General features: G+C 40.9%; 1 protein-coding gene across 5 annotated transcripts in view; it reads right to left on the minus strand.

Annotated features, from left to right (window-relative positions):
- Window positions 1-369: 369 nt before the first annotated feature.
- The window catches only part of STRN3 (striatin 3), a 95451-nt gene continuing 79197 nt past the window's right edge, over window positions 370-16623 (minus strand). For all 5 annotated transcript variants that reach the window (XM_077818983.1, XM_077818982.1, XM_077818981.1 and 2 more), the window contains 6 exons: window positions 11031-11152; window positions 7374-7541; window positions 6752-6892; window positions 5198-5305; window positions 2183-2269; window positions 370-2052 (listed from right to left, as the gene is read on the minus strand). In XM_077818983.1, coding sequence (XP_077675109.1) covers window positions 1883-2052; window positions 2183-2269; window positions 5198-5305; window positions 6752-6892; window positions 7374-7541; window positions 11031-11152 — 796 coding nt within the window. In that variant the 3' untranslated portion in view covers window positions 370-1882. The remainder of the gene's footprint in view (window positions 2053-2182; window positions 2270-5197; window positions 5306-6751; window positions 6893-7373; window positions 7542-11030; window positions 11153-16623) is intronic.

The raw sequence follows: 16623 nt of genomic DNA on the forward strand, positions 1-16623 counted from the left end.
CCCAATCCCATGTTCATATCACTTCATCTCTTGAAATAACTGAAGAGCATGATCATTACAATTCCAAAAATGCTCTAAAAATGTATGAGAGTCATTTTCAAGTTATTCTCAGACAGAAAAACTATTAAAAATGCAGTATGAGTTTCACTCTTTGGAGACATGTTCTTATATGGGGTGTTGCTGCTAGTAACTAAAAATCTGTTTATAGCCCAATAAATATTACCAGTTTTTAAAAACAATGAAGTTTATTTAAACAGCATAAAAAGATGTAATTTCACTAAAATTTAGACATTTCTGAATTTAGTAATTTGCAGAATAAAATGTCACCTTTAAACTGTGCAACACAAAATAATGTAGCCAACAGTAACATACAGGTACACCATTTAATATTTATTATATGCATTTTATATACATTATTTTTCAACTGTTGTACTTTTGCTACGTGGTACAATCTTAAAAATTTGCTGATTCATAGTTTGTAAAACAGAAACCTTACAAAACTCATCAAAACCCGCAAACTGATCAGAAAAGTTTTGTGGAAGACTAGAAAAAATACTTTATTGTCTTAATCATGCATTACACAAACAAAATCTTTAGTTACACCATAAACTGAAGCACATTTGAAAAAAATAAAAGCAGGGAATAACTAGCCCAAACACAGCAGATTTATGAATCTTGATTCAACTACTTCTGTATTCTATTTGAAACGCAAATAAGCATTTTTCACTCCAAAAGTTCTGAAACAAGATTGTTTTTTCTGGAATCAACTTCACTCCAGATACTTAACTGGAAAAAATAATCTTGGTTTGTAACTTTAAAAACTATGAAATGTCCCATTTTTAGTCTATTTTAGACTGTTCAAAGAGTGCCATAATAGATATACAGGGCCCTTTAACACACTACATAAAAGGATATAAAGACCAACAAAAAGTGAAATAAATAACAAGAGGCCATGAGCAAGATGGGTAATCCTTGATAAATAAACTTGTAAATACAGTAAGATGTACAAAATATCACATAGTGATAGGATGCCAAGATTAATTTTTTTAAGAGTTCACTGGGAGGGTATTACAACCCCTCTGTGTTTCATTTAAACATACTTCTTTACAGTCTTTACATTTATGAAGACAGTTATGTGATGATGATGAATTAGCATCCTTAATGAAAGGACTTAGCTGAGCTGTATTAGGCAAAAGAAGGGAAGATTGTGGTTACACGGCAGCGGGTCAGTGAGATCTCTGTGTTTTAGGGTTCTATAATGCAGAAAAAATATCATCAATACAATCTTGAGCACTGTTGTGACAGGCTAAATATATAAAAAGACTTATAAAAACTAGAATTTTATCCAAACATTTTGTGCAACTAATGCTAAAATATTTTAAGTTAAATTTCCTTTTCTTTAAAGCAAAATAAAAGTTTAAAAGGGGATCTGTGGCATTCAACTGATAAACAGAAGATCACTAAGAGATGAAAAGAAAGCTACTCTTGGAGCTCACTTCCCCCCCACAAGAGCACCACATTCCTAACCCTAAGGCAGCACACAGAGTCCAAAATAAAAAAGTCTTTTGTAAGATCAGACTCCACGTTTGCTTAAAGACACCTAAAGAACAGACATATGCTCAGTTCATATTCAGTCCAGGCTACAAATACTGGTTTTCTTTTTTTAAAAAAAATACAGTAATTACAGTTAAATTAATAAGCCTGACATTATTCAAGATGCAGTGACTTTTCACCAACTTAAAACCTGCCCCACATACAGCCTTCGTCCAGGCAGATCAGATGTAGTGTCCTATTGGTAGCCGTTTCATTGATGGCAGTGATGCATTCCCTCTTTTCTTGTCCAAGCAGACCTGCTAGTATGGTGCAGGTTTGTTTTGTTGTGTCACACAAACACTTTGGCAAGGGCATCAGCTCCTGCACTGGCAATATATGCTTTTGATGGATGAAAAGCTACGTCATAAATTGACTCATCCAACTTTTTCCTATGGGCTGTTATTTCTTGTACACAAGTCTTGCTGTCTAAATTCCATAATCTAATGGAACAGTCATGGCCTGTGTTAAAAAGAAAGATACAAAAAGTTAGGTTTTCATATCTTTAAATTTTATTAAAGCAAAATATGTAGGTAATCTTTAAATTTTATTAAAGCAAAATATGTAGGTAATACAGAAAGTTAAAACTTACTTCCAGACATCAAATAGATTCCATTGGGATCTACTGCTAGACTTGTGACAGCATCCAAGTGAGCAACCATAGAATGGATCATTTTACCTAAAAGCAAAATAAAGTATCAATTCCCGGGAAATGTCTTAATATTTTTCGACAGAATTATATTAAGGAATCAATTTAATATGAGGTAGCAAACAATATAGATTTAAAATGAAATATGTTAGAACCATACCGGAATTGACATTCATTTATATAGCTTTAAACTCTAACTACTTGTTATTAATAATTTTTAACAACTATGTGAAAGATGCTTCACAGCCTATATAGAGCATGGTGGTGGTCTTGGGCGACTTTCAGGTAGATATATTCACAGTACACACACCATATCTCTAAAATGTTTAGCACTTTCATTGGCAATCATAACAAGATGACCAAAGACTAAGTGGACATGGTGACAACTACACTGTTACACGTGTCCACAAGTCATCACTGAGGCCCACTGAAGGGCAGGATGAGGAAGATTGAGGAATTTCAGTTTCAATATGATCACCGTGACCTTTCATGACCACAACTTGTATACATGCATGTGTGCTAGAATTAAATAACTTCCATTGTGACTGCAACTGCCGCAAAACAAATACACAAGATGTAATTAGAGGTGGTTCAAATTTTTCACAAATGAGAACATTCTAGTAAAAACAAAAGGAAGACAGAGGGGCATTACGCTAGTCTCCAGCTTCCAATTCAAGGCAGGCTCTGGGGAATTAGTCCTGGGAATTTGGAAGGCATAAGGGGCTGGTTTTCTTTTGGGAATGTTTTGATTTGATTTATGATTTTTTTTTTGGTGGTTATATATACACACACATGTATGGGAAATGGGAACAAGAGGGAGGCAATGCACCACTCTTCTGTTTTTAAAATGATGGCAAAGATATCAAAACTTTGGTATAACCATTTGGAATATGTTTATTTAAACCCAAATAAATACATCCTCACATATACATTAAGTTTTATAAATATGTGGTGGACAATGTGGAAGAGCAGACAGATGCTGTAAAGAACAGAAAGCTAGTACTCTGATAAACTCAAATTCATTAGACTAAGGCCAGAAGAGACTATCATGATCATCTGACCTCCTGCACATCGCAAGCTACAGAACTTCACCCACCCACTCCTGCAATAGGCCTGTAACCTCTGACTGAGTTACCGAAGTTCTCAAATCTTGATTAGAAGATTTCAAGTTAGAGTATCCACCATTTATTCTAGTTCAAACAAGTAAGTGACCCATGCCTCAAGCTGCAGAGAAAGGCAAAAAACCCCCAGAGTCTCTACCAATCTGACCTGGGGAACAACTCCTTCCTGACCCCAAATATGGCAAACAGTTAGACACTGAGTACGTGGGGGGACAGCCATTCTCAATCTTTTTGTTGCAGTATAGGAACACCTTGTGACATACCCTAGCACAGTTGCTGTGTCTACATTTTTCTATCCATTCTCTCATCTCATCTCCTTTTACAGAGCTTCCAGCTTGTAAAACAGATAAGTCATTTTAAGTCTAAAATGGGCCTCTAGCAGCCCCAATCAACTCCTTGGCCACAATAAATTACTTCTTGTTCCAACAGGTCTGTAGGTAATGACCTTGATCTTTAACAGGAGAGAAAGAGATGACAGGAGAGAAACAGATGACAGGTTTAATTTTTGGGGAGAGGCAGGGTATGGAAAAGAATAAGGCAAAGGGAATGGGGAGGCACTCTATAAAGTAGTACTTAGCAATGATGGAGAGGACCTATTACCCATGGTAATCAAAGCCCATGAGGGCCAAAGGGAAAATATTCTCTCACTACCTCAGATGTAGCTTCCTAATGCAATCCTGGGCTCTCCACTGCATTTCAGCCATACTTGGAAAGAGTTTGGGTAGCTCTAGGCTGATATCTACTTGTTTATGAAAGGAGAAGTTACTTTATTGAAATTTGGATTTGTGATATTTAACAAGGGACATTTTTGGTCAAGAAAGACTGGCTTTTAGAAGCAGCTGCCAAGATTCAGGGAAAAGTAGTAAAGCACTACCTGGGAAGCTAATACAGAAAGGGAATTCATCATATCCCCCAAAAACAACAAAGAAAAAACAGCTTTCCCCTGATGACTTAGTACTGGCGCTCACTGGCTAAAGTGATAGGTCCCTCGTAAATAATTGAGAGAGCTCCTTCTCACAGCCTCAGAAATGCTGACAAGCCCATGGGAATCTTGCATCATGTTGCTCAGGCCTATCTGCAAGGAGAGCTGCTTGGCTCTGCTGCAAGCTGAAGCACGGTCAGAAGCCCCAAGAGAGAAATGTAAGGGGACTGACTGGGACACAGGAGTGCCTAATCTGGAAGCTAACTGGCTTGCCTGTGAACCAAAAAGATCCCGGGCTGCCGTCCATCACCGAGTAGCCATAGTGCCCTGGGCCATCCTCCACTCTGGAGCCTACCCCAACCTCCACCACCCAAGCAGCAGCAGTGCCCTGGGGCCCGTAGAGCACCTATTATTTAGTTGGGGGTATTTATAGTATAAGTCCTGGACAGGTCATGGGCCGTGAATTTTTGTTTATTGCCCGTGACCTGTCCAGGACTTTTATTAAAAATACCCATGACTAAATCTTAGCCTTATGGATGAGTATCCAAATATTTTGCTCATTTTCTCCCACCCCCACACACATTTCAGTTGAGAACGAATCCTTTAACAAGGCCTCAGATTTTCAGTCAGTTATGGATTTACAACAAGATGACTAAAATGCAAAATGTGATGTTTCACTTATATCCAAGTAAGTATAGGCAGGATTATCTGATGAAGGTTATGAAGACAATATTGGAAAAGTGATATTTTCTTACTGTAAGGGGAATGTTTCTTTTACACTAACATGTAACAGTGGAACAAAAAAATTATGCTATGATTCTGCAACAAGTAGCGTGTGGTAGGACCCTCCGATACCCACCCAGATTTATTTTAAACATTACTCAGCTTAATGCACTAGGTTTTTAGTATCCTTACCCGTTTTATTGTCAAAAAACTTGATGTGTCTATCTTCATGAGCTGTAATTGTTACAGGAAGAGTAGGATGACTTACTACCCTGTTAATATGATTACTTGACTGCAAACCTGAAAAGATAGAAAGTTATAGGTAAAATATTTGATGGACAAATAGTAAAAATACAGTCAGCAAATAATAATATTGCCCAAGAGAACACAATATTAAAAAATAACCAGTGAACGAATAGATGGAACTTCACGCGTCAGGAAAGTTATTGAGACATTTTAGAATAAAATATGTAATGAAAGATAGAAATACATGTGATGTGCTCTGGCTTTCCAGGGCAGGGACTAATCCACATGCACTCTAATCAGTGTATTATGAAGATAAAAATTTTTGTGATTGGGCTATATGTATGAAAGATACTTTAGAGAGAGGGTGAAGAGATTAGGTTTGCATTTCATGGTAGTAATAATGGAGGTGGGGGAGAGGAGAGGGGCACAAAAAAGACAAGTTTGACTCCTAACCTACTAACTAGATTCTCTTTTTCTATGCACTACACAAATGTCTTATTTCTACTTAAATTACTTAATGGTACACACAATGTCTTTAAAATAGTCTCTTCTATACATTGGTGTATCATTCGCCTTGTGAAAGAATACTTCTCTGAAGTTTTGGATTTCCTTTTTGATGTTTAGCTATTTAAATTTTTATCCTCTATCAAAGAGGTATGTACCTCCCTTTATATGGGCTCCTATCTTAGTATCAAGGCCAATATTACACAGACTATGGTTCTCTATAGCTTCTTTCATAATCTAGCTGTCTCAAAGTGCTTAATACTAGCCATTAAATACTATCAGGGTAAAGACTAGACAAACTGAGCTGTTACATATGAAGCAGTACATTGCCCTCTCATGACACTAGATTTTCAACCTTATTTTACAGAGAAGGGGTTTAAATGCCGGCACGTATGACAGGGCAACACTGATGTTCTACTGCACTCTCAGCACTGGATATGATCCTGGTGCTCAACCTCCTGGTTTAGAGGACAGTGAGAGTCAGCAATTAAGACATATGGATTCTGTAAAGTACATTCAGAATTCTACACTTTCTCTTTTGTGTTAGAACCATATTGCCTGCATTTAACATATTTATGCATAATGCCTATGTAGTTAGAACTCTGTTCCTTCATATTTAATTCAGGGAATTGGTTCTTGAAAGACTAGCTACATTTTTAGTTTTTTGGCAAGGTTCTGTCACTTTCAGCATCTCTGTAACCCTTTCTGAATTATCGCCATACTTATCCTTCAGATCATTCCAGATTCTCTCAAACCCTTTTTTACAAAGATGAAAATTTTTTCCTTTGCCAAGAAAGTTACTTTTCCTCATTTACTCCCCTATTTCTATGATTTGACATCTCCACATGACAATCAAAGAATAAGAAAAAGTCAGAATAGAATTAAAATGTGAAATTGTGCAATACAGAAAAAAAGAGGAACAAAGCTCTTGAAGCTTTTGAAAGAGCACACATCTAAACTGCATATATGAGACAAAACTAATTCATGTTAACTTACCAGAGTCTATCTGTGATGAGAGCATCACCAGTGATTGGGATGTTTCTAAATCATAAATGACTGTGTTGCCAGTGCTAAAAGAAGTGACCATATGAGCAGGATCACAACCTATAAAGTCAACTGATGTAGGTATTCCATGCTCTAATAGAAAAGAAAAAAAAAAAAAAAAGATTAGATAGGGAAATAAAACTCTTAAGTTACCTTAAAGGTTTAATTGATCTTTCCTATTTTTCTTCTACAGTAATTACCAAAGAAACTCCTTTTAGAGTTTTTACAAAATGCTGCAAAAAGAAATAATAAAGCTACCTTAATTATCAGCAATAAAGACATTTTTAAAAGTAAGATTGCCAAAACCAGCTAAGCTTTGTGCAGAACTCGTTCTACTTAAAGAGCTAGCATCTGAAGAGGAAGGATGGCAGGCTGTAGAAGGGAGTGAAGGCTTCATTTCAGAGGTTCATCACAGCTGCATTTCCTTGGAGTTCCAGGAGTTTTCCTTTAGTCCTAGAAATACTGTAAGTTGATATTTGGTTTGGGCAAACTGAGGAAACAAACATCCCCTTCCTATCACACAAATTTTTAAACAAAAATGCCTTTAAAAAAAAAATGCAAACATCATACTCACCCTTTTCTCCATTGTAAGTGCAAATGCAGGGCAATTTTTCTGGTGGATTCCATAATCTAATAGTGCCATCTGCTGAGCAAGATAGTAAATGATTCTTTATACCACTATAAGCAAGACCCCAGACGGCATCTGTATGAGCAATTAATGTGCCAGCTAGAACGTTTGGCTCTGGAAAGGAAAAAAAAATTCCAAAGTTAAAGCTTTTTCCTGAAGATGAGAAATACTAAAAAACTCTGTTTTTACCTAGGTACAAAATAATTCCTATGGTAAACTCAAAAACCATAGTTGGTATTTTCCAGTGTCAGTGATTAATACACTATAGATAATATAACCATGTAACATCTTGTAGAAATCAGTAAGAGAAAATCTAACCAGTAACCAACAAACAACAAAAAACCCACCACGCCAAAATAAAAGGGAGATTACAGAATTCTGAACTAAACTGTAATGAAAAACTAAAATTGGATCCAAAGCAGACACTTGTAATTTCACACATTGTGTGTGTTAATTTAGTTGTCAGTCAGTAGATGAGTTGGAAACCTAATTTCAATCTCTGTGTTCTATAAAATAAAATGGGCTAGTACAATGAATATTTTAGACAAATCAATGTAAATGTTTTCACGCATGTCCTTTACTGAAAGCATACTAATAATAATCATTTTCATAACATCTGTAATAATGATATGATTCACCTGGAACTCTGATGTACAGAAAGAATTACTATTTTAATAATAGTTCCATAGTTACAGAGCCAACCAGATGAAAAGTTAGGTAGCAGTTACTCATTGACGTGGATAGCAGGCACTTTCATCTTTAATCAACAGTATCATTAAAATTAATTTCCACAGCTGAAGGCACCTCAGCTGTTCGCAATGACAAATGAGTAAAATGGAATTAAATGGATATAAGTAAGGCAATTTTTCTTTTTTAAGATGACAGAAGGGGCTGGCCAGACCCAGCCTGATGCTCTTCTCCGCTCCTGCGATGCTTCAAAGGGATGGCCAGATATAGGGAGCAGAGAAGCTGAAACGGGCCTTGTTTGTAGCTGGGAGAGAGGGAGAAGAGAAGATCGGAGCTCTAGCAGCTGCTTACCAGGCTCTCCCCTTTCACAAACCTGACAGCTCTAGGATTCTTGTGCCAGTCTCCTCACCAAAAAAATGACATAAAAGAACTCTTGGAGGCTTCCTTTCTGCTTTGGGGTGAGTGGCGCCAAGAAAACATGTCCTTCCTTCCTCTTCCCCTCCCTCTCCAATATATTTTTAAAATTCCTTCATATCAGGCTTTGGGCATGACTGGCCCTGCAGCATTATTTATACATTTATGAGGAAGCAGAAAAGAACAGGGAGGGAAGGAACAAAGTGAGGGGCAGGGATAGATTAATCTTTTAAAACATAATTCAGAAAGAAGCTAGAAAGATCTAACAAAACTTGGCTCTAGCTGGCACCCTTCTGACAAGCCTTAAGAAAAATTCACTCAGGGTTCCCAAAACAATGCTTCCATCCTAAACATAGGGCTGCTCACAGATGGACCCAGTTTTTTTTCTGAGCCCCACACCGGTTGGGCTTGAGGAGTTTCATTAAGGGAGTGCCAGACCTTGCAGTCAGATGTTCAATAGATGATACCAATGATTCACGCATACACAGTACCAATAATGCAATGTCAGCATGAGCCTGTAGAGATGATTCTGGATGATCAGATACCAATAAATCTGATGGTACCATGAATGAGGGAGCTGAAGAAATTGGTATTGATCTCGTAGCTGTATAACCTGGAGAAGGGATCTTCACTGTCCTGGGCGGAAGGCTGCTCGGGCCCCCCACCCAGGGCAGGTGAAAGGTCTGGTACAGCTCCCCAGAGCTGCCAGGGCGTCTCTCCCCGACCCGGCTCTGGCCGGAGAGGGAGGGCACCTTGGACCCGCAGCCTGGCCACTGTAAGAGCTGGGCAGGCAACTGTGGCAGACATGCCACCTGCCCTGGGTGGGGGGCCAGAGCAACCCCCGGGCAGCTCCACAGGTCTCCGCCAGCCCAGGCCAACATGGAACCCAATCGGGGAGCTGCGGTGGACCCTCCACCTGCCCGCGGTGCAGGGGGGAGAGGTTTAAGAGCAGCCCTGGCCATATCCCCGCCCCCAAGGCTCCCCACCTGGCTCAGGGCAGGTGGAGGGTCTGCACAGCTGCCCATGGGTCTCCCTGACCAGGCTCCAGCAGGGCGGATGCCTTGGAGCCTCAGCCCAGCCCCTAGTGTAGAGCCCTGCAAATCTGCGGATATCTGCATCCACAGATAACTTTTGCAGATCAGATGCAGGGCTCTAGTGATTTTGCCTTCTTCTCCTTTTAAGAACCCAGAAAACTAAAGTTATGTCCCTTTTCAGTTGAAAATCTTAGAATTAAGTAGCAGGACGACTACTCAAAGAGGGAACACTGGAAACAGACTGATCCGACAGACCAGGCTCTGTGTCAGGTGTCTGTGGTTTGAGCATTGGCCTGCTAAACCCAGGGTTGTGAGTTCAATCCTTGAGGGGGCCATTTAGGTATCTGGGGCAAAAATTGGGGATTGGTCCTGCTTTGAGCAGGGGGTTGGACTAGATGACCTCCTGAGGTCCCTTCCAACCCTGATATTCTACTCTATATGATATTTAAAATATCCTATCACAAAGTCACTCAAGATAATTTCAAATGCTTGTTCATCAAAATGGTTTGTATTTTAATTTCCAACTTAATTTAATGTATCTTCTAGATTTTACACAAATCATGTGCAAGATGACAAAAAGCACATCTGTAGCTTTTACCACCACCACAAAAGAAACAAAACCAAAAAAATTAAAGGCACATTTCCTGCAGACTGGAAGGAAGGAAGAAAGAAAGGTAAATATATCTTTATGTACATGTGATAATTTTAATGACGGGTTTGGTAGAACTTAGTAAATAGTTTAAAAAGTTCTGTGTTCCGATATCACTTTCCATCCAAGGATCTGAAATCACTACACAAAAAGCGAGCAAGAATTACCGATTTTACAGGTGGAAAACAGACACACATTAAGCACGTGTCCCACTCAGAAAGCCTATCAATAGCTTTAGAACAAAAATAAGCTAAAATATATGTACTGTACTCTGCTTTATCTGGGGACTAAAAATGATCAGAGAATGAGATAATATTCTTTGTCATACTTATACATTTGATGTACAACATGCACATATCCCATCTTTAGAATACACAACACAAATGATATATCTATATTGTAATCACGGAGTATGAGTGCAGCTCAAGTAGACATACCTGAGCTACCTTTAATCTACTTAACTTGGATACCAGAACAGTGAAGCTACAGCAGTGCGTGCTTCAGCACAGGCTACACAAGCCTCAGAACCACTTGTCGGGCTAGCCCACACAGAAGTGTGACCTACTACAGCTTCACTGATCCAGTACCTAAGATACCTGAGCCAGTTGTAATCTAGCTCTGTTTACTTGACCTGTTTACAGACATACCCAAAATCATATTAATAAAGATTTGTTTGTAGTAATTCAGATAACCTGTGACATTTTTTAATAAAAGCTCTTCATGAGCTTTCAGAACCACTTTAGAATCAAACAATAATAGTATTAGAAGTCTCTTCTAAGTCTAAATGCTGACAATCTTTCATTCTCAGAAGACACTTACCATATGTATCATAAGGATCCACATTAGGGCTAGGCATGTTCCACCACTGGATGGTTGCATCAATGCCACCACTAAAACACTGTTCTCCGTTAGAACTAATTGCCAGTGACAATACAGGTCCACTATTGGGAAAAAAACAAAAAAAAAAACACAGTGGTTGAAGCTGGTGAAGAGAGCTAATAACTGATGTCATCAAGAAAGCTGCACTGTTGATGTCTATTTTGCTTCAGTCTTCATTAAAAAGGTTAAGGGAGACCAGATACTCAGTTAACAACAACAAGGGGGAAGGAATGAAAGCCAAAAGAGGGAAACAGGTTAAAGAATATTTAGATGTATACAAGTCGACAGGGCCAGATGAAATTCATCCTATGATACTTAAGGAACTAGGCTAAAGCAATCTTGGAACTGTTAGCAATTATCTTCAAGAACCTGTGGAGGGTGGGTGAGGTCCCAGAGGACTGCAGAAGGGCAAGCATTATACCAATCTTTTTAAAAAAGGAACAAAGAGAACCCAGGGAATTACTGACCAGTCAGCCTAACTTCAATACCAAGTAAAATACTGGAACAAATTAAACAATCAATTTGCAAGCTCCCAAAGGATAACAAGGTTATAAGAAATAGCCAAGATGGATTTGTCAAGAATAAACCATGCCAAACCAAACTAATTTCCTTCTTTGACAGGGTTACTGCCCTGGCAGATGGGGGAACAGTAGATGTGACAGATCTTAATTTAAATGAGACATTTGACACTGTTCGAAATGACATTCTAATAAGCAGACTAAGGAAATGTGGTCTAGATAAAATTACTATAAAGTAGGTGGCACAACTGGTTGAAATGCACAACTACAAAACAGGGAATAACTGGATAGTTGGCAGTACTTCTGAAAATAATCTGGAGGTTATAGAGAATCACAAACTGAATACAAGTAAACAACGTGATGCAGTTGCAAAAAATGCTAATATTATTTTGGGGTGCATTAACAGGTGGGTCATTAATGAGACACAGGAGATAACTATTCCCCTCTACTCAGCAGTGGTAAGCCCTCGGCTGGCATACCGTGTCCAGTTTTGGGAACTACACTTTAGGAAAGATGTGGACAAACTGGAAAGAGTCCACAGGAGAGTAACAGAAAGGATAAAAGGTTAGAAAACCTGACCTATGAGAAAAGGTTAAAAAAACTGGACATGTTTAAGTTGTGAGAAAAGAAGGACTGAGGAGGGACTTGATAACAGTCTTCAAATATGTTAAAGGCTGTTATAAAGAAGATGGTGATAAACTGTGTTCCATATCCATTGAAGGCAAGTAGTAATGGATCATAGAATCATAGAATATCAGGGTTGGAAGGGACCCCAGAAGGTCATCTAGTCCAACCCCATGCTCGAAGCAGGACCAATTCCCAGTTAAATCATCCCAGCTAGGGCTTTGTCAAGCCTGACCTTAAAAACCTCTAAGGAAGGAGATTCTACCACCTCCCTAGGTAACGCATTCCAGTGTTTCACCACCCTAATAGTGAAAAAGTTTTTCCTAATATCCAATCTAAACCTCCCCCACTGCAACTTGAGACCATTACTCCTCGTTCTGTCATCTGCTATCATTGAGAACAGTTTAGAGCCATCCTCTTTGGAACCCCATTTCAGGTAGTTGAAAGCAGCTATCAAATCCCCCCTCATTCTTCTCTTCTGCAGACTAAACAATCCCAGCTCCCTCAGCCTCTCCTCATAAGTCATGTGTTCTAGACCCCTAATCATTTTTGTTGCCCTTCGCTGGACTCTCTCCAATTTATCCACATCCTTCTTGTAGTGTGGGGCCCAAAACTGGACACAGTACTCCAGATGAGGCCTCACCAATGTCGAATAGAGGGGAACAATCACGTCCCTAGATCTGCTCGCTATGCCCCTACTTATACATCCCAAAATGCCATTGGCCTTCTTGGCAACAAGGGCACACTGCTGACTCATATCCAGCTTCTCATCCACTGTCACCCCTAGGTCCTTTTCCGCAGAACTGCTGCCTAGCTATTCGGCCCCTAGTCTGTAGCGGTGCATGGGATTCTTCCGTCCTAAGTGCAGGACCCTGCACTTATCCTTATTGAACTTAATCAGATTTTTTTTGGCCCAATCCTCCAATTTGCCTAGGTCCTTCTGTATCCTATCCCTCCCCTCCAGCGTATCTACCACTCCTCCCAGTTTACTATCATCCGCAAATTTGCTGAGAGTGCAATCCACACCATCCTCCAGATCATTTATGAAGATATTGAACAAAACCGGCCCCAGGACCGACCCCTGGGGCACTCCACTTGATACCGGCTGCCAACTAGACATGGAGCCATTGATCACTACCCATTGAGCCCGACAATCTAGCCAGCTTTCTACCCACCTTATAGTGCATTCATCCAGCCCATACTTCCTTAACTTGCTGACAAGAATACTGTGGGAGACCGTGTCAAAAGCTTTGCTAAAGTCAAGAAACAATACATCCACTGCTTTCCCTTCATCCACAGAACCAGTAATCTCATCATAAAAGGCGATTAGATTAGTCAGGCATGACCTTCCCTTGGTGAATCCATGCTGGCTGTTCCTGATCACTTTCCTCTCATGTAAGTGCTTCAGGATTGATTCTTTGAGGACCTGCTCCATGATTTTTCCAGGGACTGAGGTGAGGCTGACTGGCCTGTAGTTCCCAGGATCCTCCTTCTTCCCTTTTTAAAAGATTGGCACTGCATTAGCCTTTTTCCAGTCATCCGGGACTTCCCCGGTTCGCCACGAGTTTTCAAAGATAATGGCCAATGGCTCTGCAATCACAGCCGCCAATTCCTTCAGCACTCTCGGATGCAACTCGTCCGGCCCCATGGACTTGTGCACGTCCAGCTTTTCTAAATAGTCCCTAACACCTCTATCTCCACAGAGGGCTGGCCATCTCTTCCCCATTTTGTGATGCCCAACGCAGCAGTCTGGGAGCTGACCTTGTTCGTGAAGACAGAGGCAAAAAAAGCATTGAGTACATTAGCTTTTTCCACATCCTCTGTCACTAGGTTGCCTCCCTCATTCATTAAGGGGCCCACACTTTCCTTGGCTTTCTTCTTGTTGGCAACATACCTGAAGAAACCCTTCTTGTTACTCTTGACATCTCTTGCTAGCTGCAGCTCCAGGTGCGATTTGGCCCTCCTGATATCATTCCTACATGCCCGAGCAATATTTTTATACTCTTCCCTGGTCATATGTGCAACATTCCACTTCTTGTAAGCTTCTTTTTTATGTTTAAGATCCGCTAGGATTTCACCATTAAGCCAAGCTGGTCGCCTGCCATATTTACTATTCTTTCGACTCATCGGGATGGTTTGTCCCTGTAACCTCAACAGGGATTCCTTGAAATACAGCCAGCTCTCCTGGACTCCTTTCCCCTTCATGTTAGTCCCCCAGGGGATCCTGGCCATCCGTTCCCTGAGGGAGTCGAAGTCTGCTTTCCTGAAGTCCAGGGTCCGTATCCTGCTGCTTACCTTTCTTCCCTGCGTCAGGATCCTGAACTCAACCAACTCATGGTCACTGCCTCCCAGATTCCCATCCACTTTTGCTTCCCCCACTAATTCTACCCAGTTTGTGAGCAGCAGGTCAAGAAAAGCGTCCCCCCTAGTTGGCTCCTCTAGCACTTGCATCAGGAAATTGTCCCCTACGCTTTCCAAAAACTTCCTGGATTGTCTATGCACTGCTGTATTGCTCTCCCAGCAGATATCAGGAAAATTAAAGTCACCCATGAGAATCAGGGCATGCGATCTAGTAGCTTCCGTGAGCTGCCGGAAGAAAGCCTCATCTACCTCATCCCCCTGGTCCGGTGGTCTATAGCAGACTCCCACCACTACATCACTCTTGTTGCACACACTTCTAAACTTAATCCAGAGACACTCAGGTTTTTCTACAGTTTCGTACCGGAGCTCTGAGCAGTCATACTGCTCCCTTACATACAGTGCTACTCCCCCACCTTTTCTGCCCTGCCTGTCCTTCCTGAACAGTAAACTGCAGCAAGGGAGACTTAGGTTAGATATTAGGAAAAACTTTCAAATTATAAGGGTAGTTGAGTTCTGGAATAGACTTCCAAGGGAGCTTGTGGAATCCCCATCAATGGAGGTTTTCAAGTATAGGTTGGACATACATCTATAACAATGCTCTAGGTTTACTTGGTGCTGCCTCAGCTCAAGGGGCTGGAATTGATGACTTCCAAAGGTGCCTTCCAGCCCTACATTTCTGTGATTCTCTGATCCTATATGGGAAAGTGTTGGCTGCCACCACCACACAGACCAGGGACACTGGGGTAGGAAGCTTCACTTCACTGCTTGGCAGAGTCCCCACCTGTCTCACCATTAACCTGGAGGAAGAATCAACTTTATCTATTACAATCCTTCCAGGACCAGGAAAGGGGGGGTGGGGGAGCAGGGCCCTGCCTGCACACTGTGGCAAGAAATGAAGGCAGGAGCAGGGAGCTGGGCCAATCCCACAAGACAGGAGCCACCACTGTGGGATGAGTGCGAGGTGGACTTGCTCTATAACATGCCCCCTCCCCCTGGGGACAGAATGCAACCCTCCTACATGGGCCCCCCAGTTTCAAAAAGTGCACCCATGATTTTACACACCTAAACCCATGATTTCTAATACATTTATCATGACTTTTCTGTGACTTTTGAGTTAAAAAATGCTATGACAAATCTGAAGCCCTCTACAGAGTCTCTAGATTATTTCAGACACAGAAATGCTGCAGGACCCAAACACAAACGTAGTTTCAGTCTTAATGAATGGCAACGCTTCTTGGCAGCATTTCGGCAGGCGGTTCTTCAGTGGCAGCATTTCGGCAGCGCGGTGTCCTGCGGGCACACACAACTGCCCCGGTGGGTGCCATTGCACCCGCGGGCACCACGTTGGGGACCCCTGGTTTAAGCAATAACATTTATAATAGTGCAAGAGGTTTACTGCATTTACTGTTCTGAGAAAGAAAAAAAGTCCGCATCCATTATACCCACTTTTGAAGAGTAACTGACTGTCATAAAGTAATAAAAATAAAAAAATCCACAACCTATCTAGAAATCCCCCCAATTTTTTTCTTCTTCTTCAAAAAAAGCCAAAACAAAAAAACAAAGAAGAGGGCATATACTGGAAACAATGACAACTATCCATAACAGTATGTCATCTACCTTTCTGTACAGATATTCAGGGGTTCCCAAACTTCACTGCACTGCGAGCTCCTTCTTGCAACAAAAATTACTACATGACCCCAGGAGGGGGGAAGGAAGCCTGAGCCTCACTTCCCAGCCCTGTCACTCATGGCTGAAGCCCTGGGGTTTCGGCTCTGGACCCCAGCAAGTCTAACGCCAGCCTGGCAACCCCACTAAAATGGGATTGGGACCCGCTCTGGAGTCCCGACCTACAGTTTGAGAACCGCTGAGATATATTATAGAGATTTGCAAGATCTCATCTGCCGAGTTCCTCAGAATGTTACTCCTGGGACAATTCTGTGCGGGGGCAGAATTCATGTCGTCTGCAGATTTCTCTGTTTCCCCGCAGAAAAATGACTTGTTTGGGGAAGCAAAGGGAAGCTAAAAGAGCA

The sequence above is a fragment of the Eretmochelys imbricata genome, chromosome 6 (assembly GCF_965152235.1).
Source record: "Eretmochelys imbricata isolate rEreImb1 chromosome 6, rEreImb1.hap1, whole genome shotgun sequence".
In the NCBI taxonomy this organism is placed as follows: domain Eukaryota; kingdom Metazoa; phylum Chordata; order Testudines; family Cheloniidae; genus Eretmochelys; species Eretmochelys imbricata.